The sequence below is a fragment of the Ahaetulla prasina genome, chromosome 3 (assembly GCF_028640845.1).
Source record: "Ahaetulla prasina isolate Xishuangbanna chromosome 3, ASM2864084v1, whole genome shotgun sequence".
Classification (NCBI taxonomy): Eukaryota; Metazoa; Chordata; class Lepidosauria; order Squamata; family Colubridae; genus Ahaetulla; species Ahaetulla prasina.
Genome location: NC_080541.1, coordinates 121105631 through 121117766, shown reverse-complemented (window position 1 = coordinate 121117766; position 12136 = coordinate 121105631). Strand labels below are relative to the sequence as shown.

General features: G+C 36.3%; 1 protein-coding gene across 8 annotated transcripts in view; it reads right to left on the bottom strand.

Annotated features, from left to right (window-relative positions):
• RABGAP1L (RAB GTPase activating protein 1 like) overlaps positions 1-12136 on the bottom strand; it is a 188049-nt gene that overhangs the window by 1579 nt on the left and 174334 nt on the right. For 6 of the 8 annotated variants that reach the window (XM_058178630.1, XM_058178632.1, XM_058178631.1 and 3 more), the window contains 5 exons: positions 9656-9766; positions 7795-7899; positions 6576-6659; positions 5279-5350; positions 3277-3471 (listed from right to left, as the gene is read on the bottom strand). In XM_058178630.1, the coding sequence (XP_058034613.1) occupies positions 3277-3471; positions 5279-5350; positions 6576-6659; positions 7795-7899; positions 9656-9766 (567 nt within the window). Of the gene's footprint in view, positions 1-3276; positions 3472-5278; positions 5351-6575; positions 6660-7794; positions 7900-9649; positions 9767-11952; positions 12131-12136 lie in introns of those variants that run through there. The other 2 variants (XM_058178635.1, XM_058178637.1) reach the window with 2 other exon arrangements.

Sequence of the window (12136 nt, the reverse complement as noted above, 5' to 3'; positions counted from 1 at the left end):
AAAGAAATCCTTACATTTTACTTTGAAGTACTAAATGACCAAATAAGTAATATTGTCAGTTTTGTCATCATAATCGTTTCAGTTTGTTTTGCTTCACTGGCATCCTGCCATGAACGCAAAGAGTGGGGAGAATGGGGATGTAGGGAGGAGGATTGGCAGGATGGCAGAAACCAGAGGTGCCGATCCAGAAGAGACCAGCAATTCCAACGACATGGGAATGAGAGAATGGAATGCTGAAAGTCCACCAAAGAGTCCACCTGAAGCTGTTACCAAAACACCTAATTTGAATATTGGACACTTACGAACTGGTCAAGGAGGTAGGGCCTGGGAGAAGAGGGACAAGGCAGGTTTTGCATGGGAAAATCAGATCCAGCTTTTCTTACGCTGTAACCATTTGGCTGGGAATGGGATAACTTGCTATAGCTACGCTGCCTCACTGCGGGACAATTTAACAATTCTATTTAATTATTTTAAAGAAATAAATAATAATAATTTTTGCCATTCACATTTTATGCTGTCCTCCTTTTGCATCTTTTCTTTAATGATTCTATTCCACCATGTCTTTGATATTAGTGTAACTCTTAGCCCACAGCGAGTTGTACTGTGGGGAATTGGCCGTGGCGAGTTGTCCCGCAGCAAGTTGGCCACAGCAAATTGTCATGAACCCCATTTGGTTTTAGTAAAAGTATACTTTTCACTGCAAATGGAGTCGAGGGTCTTTCTTTTATAAGTATCCAAGCTGGGACAACCCTGACAGACATATTCTACCTGGGTCAAGGCAAAAACATATCCCAAACAGATATACTATATGGTGAAAGATTAGAGGTCATTTCTGCAGTATCAAGTATCAAGACTCTCTTCTGCTGTTTCAGAACCAGGCAAAGCTAGTTCTCCTAATGGACCAACTGATAGCCCAAACTTGTTAAAAGCAGTTGTTGTTTCTGGAAATCAAATTTTCACTCCTCAAATTTTCCACCAAATAAGTATTACTATAATACAGGATTTCTTTGTTAAAAGATTCTGTCTACATACTGAAATATATTCTCTATTCTCTAACTATACTTTCCATTGCATAAATATCTTCAACTTTTGTCAAATTTGTTGTGTTTTTCATAGAGGGTCCATAACAAAACCTACAGAGCTTTCATAGAGGGCCTATGCTATTCTATAAGAGAGTAGGCCTCATTTTTTCTAAATCTTACTAAGGCATTATTTCAAATCAAACCAGCACTGGAACATCCCTTGCAAGATTAGACTATTTCTAGACAAAACTTCTAAACCTGACTGGACAAAACCATAATAATTAACATAATTATCTTGGGATGTTTCCAAATAAGGTATTATGGCATACTTTTATTGTCTTAATCATGGAATGTTATGGAGGAATCAACATACATTTTTCACCTTAATCTTATGCTGTTTTCCATAGCTTTTTCTGTTCTCTCCAATAATGATCTTTTGTACTTAAACATCCACTTTATAATAATAAACAATAATTATGCAGCATGCTGCAGGTGTTTGAAGCTATCCTTATAAAGATAACAAAAATATATCATAAAATTGGGTTAAAATGTATTATGAGTGATCTGAAATGACAACACATTTTGGAGGCTGCCAATCAAATCTAACCTAATCTCTGCCCTGCTCAGAAATATTATGATCATGAATAAATCTCTGAAGTATAAAAAAATTACAAATTATAAAAATAAAACATGTAATCAAATAATTAAAAAGATAAAAGTAATGGTATGGGGGATTTCAATCTGCCATCAACCGGCGTGGCATCCTCGGCGGCTCAGGAGTTCATGGCTTCCATGACGGCCATGGACCTGATTCAATTAATTGACGGCCCTACCCACGTCGGGGGAGGCACCCTAGACTTGGTTTTTATCTCTGGCCAGTGGTTGAATGATCTGGTTTTAAATGATTTAGTTGCCGAACCTTTGTCATGATCAGATCATTTTCTCCTTCGTCTAGACTTTCTGACCGCTACCCACCACCGCAGGGAGACGGAACCAATGCGTTGGTTCCGTCCCAGGCGCCTGATGGACCCTGACGGAGGTTCCTGACGGAGCTTGGGCCGTTTCCCGAGAATCTGGCCCACGACACGACTGAAGAACTAGTCGCGGCCTGGGAACAGGCTGCGGCTGGAGCTTTCGACCGTGTTGTGCCTTTGCGGCCTCTGACCCGGCGTCGGTCTCAACTAGCTCCTTGGTTCTCCGAGGAGCTGAGGGAGATGAAACGCTGGAGAAGACGCCTAGAGAGTGTCTGGAGATCCAGCCGTTCTGAGGCTGACTGGACACTAGTTAGGTCCTATAGCAGGACCTACCTAGTGGCATTGAGGGATGTGAAACGTTCCTACGTTTCCTTCCTCATTGCGTTGGCAGATAACTGCCCGGCCGCCCTGTTTCGGGTGACCCACTCTCTCCTCCAACAGGAGGGGCGGGAGGACCCCCTACAATAGCGTGCCGAGGAGTTTAACGGTTATCTATACGATAAAATCGTTCAGCTTCGGGACGGATTGGATCAAAATTGGGTAGATCCAGGCGAGAGTTCCGAGACCCGTCTTGTTGAGGTAGTTTGGGATAATTTTGACCCTGTGACTCCCGAGGACATGGACAGGTTGCTGGGTAGGCTAAATGCCACCACATGTTTACTGGATCCGTGCCCCTCCTGGCTGGTACTGGCCACACAGGAGGTGACACAAGGCTGGCTCCGGGGGATTACAAATGCTTCCTTGCGGGAGGTGGTCTTTCCCGCTGCCTTGAAAGAGGCGGTGGTGAGACCTCTCCTCAAGAAGCCTTCCCTGGACCCAGCTGTTTTAGGAAATTACCGCCCAGTCTCCAATCTTCGCTTCACGGCGAAGGTTGTAGAGAGTGCGGTGGCATGTCAGCTACCCCAGTACCTGGATGAAGCTATCTATCTAGACCCGTTCCAGTCCGGCTTTCGGCCCGGATACAGTACGGAGACAGCTTTGGTCGCGCTGGTGGATGATCTCTGGAGGGCCAGGGATAAGGGTTATTCCTCTGCCCTGGTCCTATTAGACCTCTCAGCGGCTTTCGATACCATCGAAAGTGCTATTGCTATTGGCTACCTTATCACAAGAAGGTCTACAAATAACACCTTTTTGTTAATAAAGGCTTTGATAAGGACAGCCATTAACTTTCAAATACCATCACGCAGGAGAAAAAACAAAATCCATTCTTTGCATGTTGAGGGATGCAATGACAATTGGTACATTTAACACGTAAGAAAACACTTCTACAATTACATTACCTGTATTTTGCATTTGGCTTCCACAAGTTGCAGCTTAGTCTGTGCCAAGTCCAGTTCCATCTCTCGCAGCTGTTTCTTAAGGGCATCTTTTTCATCATCTGTGTCTTCTCCTGTCCTTTCTTTAGCAGCAGGCACTTTCAGTGTTCCTTCTTTACTGAAAATTTCACTACAGTGTTTGCAAGTCATCACCTTTCCCTGAAATAGTCAATTACACGACCATGATGTAAAAAGAAAAACAGAAATGTCCAGTCATATTCAGTATATTAGTCTGATATTCTGGTGACTAATCACTGAACAAATGAAATCAGATGGCCTGTGTTCTTCTCAGCCAAGAATATTGTCTAATATCACATGACAAGTAAATCTTTTATAGACTATGAGTATCATTGGGTATGAAACATATCTTACTCTGTATCATACATATCACACTACATACCTTAGTATATTTTTAATACTGCACCATGCTGCATAAGGCTTCTTGCTGGAATTATTGTAAAATTATATAATATACAGTTTATTTATATTTAACATAAATGTAATAATATAAGGAATGGAGGGTTAGTGACCTAGGTACACTTTTTCCCCCTATTTCCATTATAATAAGATTTTCTGGAGTTTTTATTTTGGAAATGTTCCCAGTCCACACTTTTAAAAGGAAGAATATATAACATACTAGTGTACGCAGAATGTGAAAGCAAAGAGTTGTGGTTCTCCCTGTGTTAAGAAGCAACATTGAATAAGGAGAAGTATCTGCAAACCAGGCCAGACTAAATAATCTAGTAGATTTTGTTTATGTTGCCCCTTGACAGGAGAACAGCATATTTACTGAAACTGCAGCAGTACTGTCACTTCATATTTATTTATTTATTTATTTAATTTATTTGTTTATTCGAGTACATATTAAATAATATATATAAGCATAAGCATGAATTGAATACATAAAATGAATACAACTAAAGGGAACATTAGGACAGGGACGGTAGGCACGCTGGTGCTCTTATGCATGCCCCTTTTAGCGTATACTGTGCTTCAGTAAATGGAAAAAGGCAGTTAGGTGAAAGAGCAGGTAAACTGTAGCACACCGGAGCAAGAACAGGAGATAGGAGAAAATGTTCGCAGCAGAGTTGGCATCTGATCCATTGCTAGCTCTTCAGCACTAATCTTGGAATCATGTGTTATTTTACAAGAGCTGCTCCAGTTGGCCTGCTATCCTATGCGCTGTTTGGATTGCAGGTGCAAAATAGAAGACAAAGTTAGGGCCCTCACTGAAACAGGATGGAGATCTGTTCCCATTTCTTTGCCTGTAATATGACTTAGTTTAGGTTTTGTTAGAACCTGCTAACAAAGAATCTAATTTGTATTATACTGTTTGCCAATTTGATGGACATCCCTTAGCTGTGATTCAGGAAGTAAGATTAATTGCTCAATAAACCTGTGTATTATTGATATGGTCAGTAATGTTTTGGAAAACATTATGAGTGGGAATAACATAAGATTATTGTGAGTCTACTGTTTGAACCAGTTAATTCTGATTACTAGTAATGTCTGCTGACAACTCCCACATCTCTTTCCCAAATCCTTGGATTTTGTGTGCTTTTTTCTTTCTTTGTAATCAGTGTCAACTGTACTTGGAAGGTTACAGATGACATTCTTCTAAGTATCAGTGATGGTTATGTAACAATTTGGCCTTGGTTTTTTGAGATTTTTAAAAATTAGTTTTACCTGGTGATTTTGATGAAAAGGCTGCACCAGACTAGACATATCAACATTCCTTTGATTGAAAGGTTACACATGATACATGAACATGTCTCCCTTGCAGTAAGTCCATTATACAAGAAAATTTCTTAGGCCAGTACCTGTAGAACTCCTAAATCTTTACTGATCATAGATAAAGGATTGCAATATGGTTTCAGGCTGTGAAATTGCCTGTTACTCCTGCCTATCGCTAACAGTCTTTAAATTTAAAGTGAAGCATTATAAGCTGAGAGAAATCAATTCTCACCTTTACAACTTCAAGTTCTTCTTTACTGGCTACTTGTTGTCTTTCTAGTCTGCTACTCAACTGGGAACAAATCTAAAAGAAGGTGGAATATTTTAAATGGAATCTTCTTTTCAAAGAAATTTCAAAAATTAAGCATCTTTTAATACAATAGCAACATGTTTAAAATGAATCAGTATATCAGTTCCTTACAATGTATCAACTCTGTCAAGGGTCATTCACACCCAATTGAAAGTCTTCAAAAGAAAAAACAAGAAAAGTCCAATTGCCTCCTGAAAAAGCACCTTTGAGACAGAGGTGGGTTCTGGAGAACCAGTAGTGGAAATTCTGAGTAGTTCGGAGAACCAGTAGTAAAAATTCTGGCTGGCTCCACCCCCATCTATTCTCTGCCTCCCAAGTCCCAGCTGATCAGAAGGAAATGGGAATTTTGCAGTATCCTTCCCCTGGAGTGGGGTGGGAATGGAGATTTTACTGTATCCTTCCCCTGCCACGCCCACCAAGCCATGCCATGCCCACCAAGCCACACCCACAGAACGGTAGTAAAAAAATTTGAAACCCACCATTGCTTTGAGACCCAATTGAATGGTATTTCCAAGATTATTAAAACTAAGATACCATAACTATTGGTATTATAAGCAATCTATAATATGTCTATTGCAAGTTTTGAACATGGAGAAAGCATGTTAGTTAACTAGACTTTGCTAGTTGATGGCTAAGAAGTAAATTTCAACTTGCAACAGGTTGAGATTTGTCCTGGGAAGTAATAACTGTGTGTTAGTATTTTCAGTTAAAAATATTGAAATACAAACACTAACAAAATTTGCATTAGGAATTATGCATTATACAGAAATAAAACCCTAAATATATTATCATGGTAAAAATAAACATATCAGAAATGAAATAAAGAACATATGCTACAGTTTGAAACCAAAACAAAGCTGGACAAGACCAAATCATAGGTGCTAAAACCCCTTCAAATTGCTTACAACCTCAGCAAAATACATCTCAGGTTCACACTTTTTAAAATGTTCTTTGAGAGGTCAATGGACATATTGCTAATTTTCATTCTATTTTTAAATTCCAAATATTGGTTGATTTCATGTCAGGTACTTTATCTCTTAAATATCCAAAGATTCCATGTACCTCACTGTTGGTGACACTGTTAAAGCATTTGGGCCATACCATTTCAAACCTTTACCTAGAAATTAATGTACTTAACAGAATCTTTCCTCTTCAAGTTATATAAACTTAAAAGGGAACTGAAAAGTAATACCCATCCCCCCAAAATCAACAAAATTACTTGTTTGTATTCTGCAATGATTGCACTTGTCTTCTTTATTTCAGATTCTGCCTTCTCCAGCTGCTTTCTGAAGAACTCCTTTAGCTGCATAAAGAAAAAAAAATCAATTAACACTAATCTTAGTCAAACAACTAAACAATCTAGGTAACTAGAAAATAACTGAACAATTTTAAAAAATACTTTTTCTCTAAAAAAAAACTACCGTTCTATACTACCATTTCATATCTTTGGTACGTTGCTGAGAGTCTTTGAATTGCAGCAGAATAGAAATGTGGACATAAATAAAACTGAAAATACTGAGCTATAACTTATTTTAGGAGATTAAATGACCCGTTTAATTCCTAGAATAACAAAATATTGCTATCTTTTAATTAAGTCAACTGAATTTTCATGACATAAAAGTATGCCTTATTGTGAAATTTCTGAACAGAAATATAAGAGATAAGGTAGCCTTTATTGCCATTTTTTAATGTGCGCATATTGGCAGACATTAAAAATAAATTCTGTTGCCCATGTTCACGAAGTTATTGACTTGAGGATCTCACATTTTTTTAATCCTGCAGTTAAATTAATTACAGTCTGTTGAATATCTAGAATGATAAATTGGCTATTAATTAGTTGTAGTTAATTTTTAAAAATCCTTTGAAACTTGATTTCTTATGCTGACATATATAGTGTTGACTCTGATTTCTCATTCAAGAGATGCAAGAATTCAAGGACAGGTAACAAAAGGAACAAGTAGGAGATGACCAAGCTGAGCCCAAGGGTTGAGTCAAATGCAACATCAGTTTGGAATTTACACCCCCATAAGAGACCTAAGTCCAGAACCCCTTGAAGTCTGTTAGCTCTTATCTGGCACCTATCCACCTTAAAAGTAAGTAGTTCAGATTCTTGGATTATAGATAGTATGAAATAAACTTGCAATACTTTTGAACTCTATCCTGGCTCCGGACTTCTTGCACCTGACAACACATTAGCTTAAGTATCTTAATGCTCTTGCTAGACATGCTAATTTGTTTCCTAATATAACTTTCAAATCTGTCTAACAAGTTTAGGAACTATTTCTATTAGTGATATTCAAAGATCAAATACCTCAAGGAAAGGTGGTTCTATGTAACTGAAACAAGATACACTTAATGTTTAAGAGAATCAAAATTTCTTTATATTAAGAGAGTGGTACTTTCTCTGTCCCCTTCTCTTTGGTATGACCTCATTTTACCTGCGCTGTTTCTTCTTCCTGTTTTTGCTTCTCCTTTTCAGTTTCCACTAGTTTTTGTTTGGTCACGAGCAGTTCCTTATTCAAAACATCTGCTTTATCTTCTGCCTGGGAATTTCAGAATGACATCGACTGATCAATGAGATTCCCTGAATAAGCATGGGCAGTGCAGGCATGGGTCCATAAATAATATATGGACATAGATGCAACTGGAGTCTATCCCTCCCCCAAATTCTGGAATGCTGGGGTTGTAAACGATTCTCTGTGATACATATATCTATACTGAAAGATCCAAACCCAACATTTCCAATCCAATTATTTTTATTATTCTGCCAGTAGTTAACATTTGGAGCAAATTATTTATGCTTGTAACATCCAACTCTGTTTTTTACAATTAATTTTATTAAGCTTTAAAGTTATCAATTCTGCAAAATTTTTCAATTTTAGTATTATATGTAATAATAGTGGCTAATATTATTACTGAATAGTAAATGATTATACACTTTAACAAAGAAACCATTATATTAAAAAATCCATGTAATGGAGGGGAAAAAGAAAAAATAATAATCCTACATTAAATCCCCTAGATAAGAAAGACAAAAAGGGCCCTAGAAAATAAGGAAAAAAGAAAATACAACCCTCAGCAATATTATATTTAATTCTAGTTTAAACAAGAACCATTTTAAATAAGAAATCAAACTATTGAGGACTACATTATATGACGTTCTTTAATGTAACCATTACAATTCCACTTTTAAACCAGTTACATCTAGACCATTTGAAATCATATTTTACAGTCATCTTCTCCATTGTTCAAAGCTATTTCAGAGGCAGGTATCTGACAATATCTGTTTAGCCAATGTTTTATTCTGGAACATAACCAGTCTTCCCTAATCATATTTTCCCCATGTTGATAAATCCAAAATTCTTTGATAGAGATTCCAGAGTTTTTGGACTATGATTAATGCTGTTAAAAGTTAATGCATATTTAACTTTTAACGGCCTTCCAAGAGCCTTGTTCAGCATAGTGACTTTTTCTAACAATAAGAAATTAAAAGATGACCTACACAAAACTTTCAAATGTATTTTATGTCCTGCATAGACACAATGAGAACCAAACTTTTTAAAGCATTCTTTGAATATAATTCTGAACATTTTTGCTCCAGTAATTAAGCTTTTAGGTTATAAGGAATAATTAATGTTATTAAAGCTAGAAACCATTAATTGGGAAATATAAAATACCCTAATACTCTATTCCAAATGTCGTTCATATTAGTCAAACTTACTTTTCTAATTTTTATTTTTAGTTTCGGTAAAAGCCTTCTACAATATATTCAGCGTCTCTAGAATTTCAAAGATCCGATGAAGACATTATGACTAAACAATGTACATAACAAACTTTTGTACTATGCTGCTATTCTGTATTTTTAAATAAACTGTATTCTTTTTGTAAAATCTCAAAAGCTGTAAGAATTTTGTTACTTAATAGTAGAATGATCCCATTTTAAAAAATACATTTTCTCAGCCATCTTTAAATAAATAAAGTCCTAATTTCTCATAAGAGGAAATATCAAATTTGAGTTTTCTGATCAATAAGACCAGATAATTAATTGGCTTTAATACTAAAAAAAGAACTGAAATTATACCATAATTTGAACCAAAAATTCTCCAGGATTGCAATAGTAGTAACTGTCTTGCTGAACCCACTAAGTATTCTGCTTATACATTTAACTCAATTTCCACACATAACCAATGCCAAACATTAAGGGATAATTAGGTTTGCTATTTTGGTTTATTCATTTCTTTGTTTTACCATTGGACTCCGATTTCCACAGAAATTTAGTTATAGAGGAAGGCTTCATACCTGGTCCAAGTCATTTCGTAGAGCAATTTTGCTTGTTACAAGTTCATGAGCAAGATCATCATTCTCTTGCTCAAGTCGCATGCTGGCTTCCTGAAGCCTGTGATTCTCCCTCTGCAGAAAAAGAAGAAGCAACAAGCAGAAAGTTAACAGAACAGAGAGAAAAGAGAAGGTGTATCCATTTATACTTCAGAAAAGAGGTTTAGAAGTGTTGCTAATTTATTGCATCCATCAAAAGCTAGGCAATTAATGATATAATGATACGCTGTTCATTAATAAGCCAGATTAAGCTCAGGTACTCAATGTTGTCTTGATATTGTATTCTATATATAAATGTCATCATTCATAATTATTCCCATAGATCATGTAAAATACTTATTTTATCTTGAATACAAACATCATTCCATCCCTGACGTATTATGCCTTGCCTTAAGAAATACCCACAAATAAGGAATATTGTTGACAGTTTACTATGGATCCCCGTGCCTTATTCATTGCTGTTACCCACTTTTTAGATCTTTTTAGACCTTTTTTACATTTTTTAAGTTTTTATATGTAATTTTATTTTATTGTATTATTTTTTATTTTTGTATCCTACCTTCCTTATGCTGGTTTTAATAGTAATAAAGATTTGATTTGATACTGAAGTTGAATTAATAATATCCAAAGCATGCTTAAATAATGTGTTTTTCTGTCTCTTCAGTAGAACTTATGACATAAGATTTTGAAGCTGCTAGCTTAATTCAATCTTGTCTTCAAAATGCTACTTTCATTACTTCTACTATCTTGATATTTTTAGATTCATAGAAGCAGGAATCGGACTATATACATGCAATCTCTTAAACAGGAGCAAATGTAAAAACAAAACAGGCTTGCTTGAGATATAGACAACAAGAGTTATATGTCTACCTATTTAAAGTAAAAAGCTAAGTATTATTAAGGATGAAGAATTTCCACAAAAGGGATATAGTCAGAGTATTCAATTTTAACCTTGGAACTGATTGTGACAAAATATGAATATGTGCATAGTTATGCATAAAATAGGAAACATATTTTGTTTCGAGGTCAAAGCAAAACAGCCCTAGTCAAGTGTTCTGTGTTCTGAGGATGGAACAGACTTTGAATGTACCACATTTTCTTCATCTAGAAGAAAAAATTCAAGGAAAGGATGTCCTTCATGTCCATAGTAATATGCTTATTGAAAGCCTCTTGCCTAACGTGGTGTGAAAACTTTCCCCTAAGTTTTCCATTCCATTGCCTAGAAAGAACATGAAAGTGTTTTGTCCCAGCTTCTTGCCAATAGCCACACATGGTCATACTGGGACTATTCCAGGCCAGAAGGCTGCTGCAATTAATGCCTGACTGTTGCATGAGGTGGGTTCCTGGGGAGAAGGGTGCACTATAAAGCACAAAGGTATTCCCTCCCTCCTTTTTCCACAGCAAAAAATCCACATATTGAACACACACACACAGAGACACACACACACACTGCACTATTATGTCCATTTCCAGGTTCTGAAAAAAAAACAGTCAGCAAAAATTGCATGTAAATAATATTATTCTATAATAGAAAAAATACTACTTTTCAAAATAGGAAACAATAGTGTAGACGAGTAGTTTGGGAGAGTATATGTAACAAAGCCCAGTAAAACAACCCAACAGAAAAGCCTTAATTTTTAATGTCTTTTCAACATAAATACATTCAAGAGATTTTAGAGTGCATGCATTAATACATACATCATATTTGAACTAGCAAAATGCAACTAACAATGCATTTTTAAAATGCATCCTGAAGCCACGTATCAACAAAATAAAAGTCAAAGCTTAACCAAATAAACAGTGAAGACATTGTGAAAAGACTTTAAGTTGGTTTGTTAAGCTTTGGTGTGGCATATATGGTGTATGTGCACTCTGTGCATTTCTTGTCTTGTTGATTTTAACTTCAATCTTTATAATTTAAAAAATCATTTCTTTTTAAAAGGCATCATGAATTTTAACATCTAGAGAACAAATACCATGCATAGAATATAAGACATATGCAAAAAAAGTTACAAACCCATTCCAATATGGTACAATGTTAATAGTTCTTCCATGTATAATTGATAACAACTGTTACATTAGCAACACTTGTGTGTGAAACACCGTGGTTCATGCACATAATGCACAATTGGATTTACCTGCCTTATTTTATCTCCACTGAACTCCTTCTTTATGTGGGGACATTGGCATTCTGTTGATGGCATTCATGAACTCTAATTTCCCTAAGCGAAGAATGTTTGAAAAAACAGCAATTTACTTACCCAATTGACAGACAATGACATACAGTTGCAAGTGATCCTCTTCTCCTTTTCTCTGGCCTGGAATCTGTTCTGCTGTGATCCAGAAAATTGCCTCCATGTGCATGTGCTTTGAATGGTATGGGGCCTCTTCAGAGTCATTGGACCTTGACTGATTGGGACCTAGCAACATCCTTATGGGCTGTGT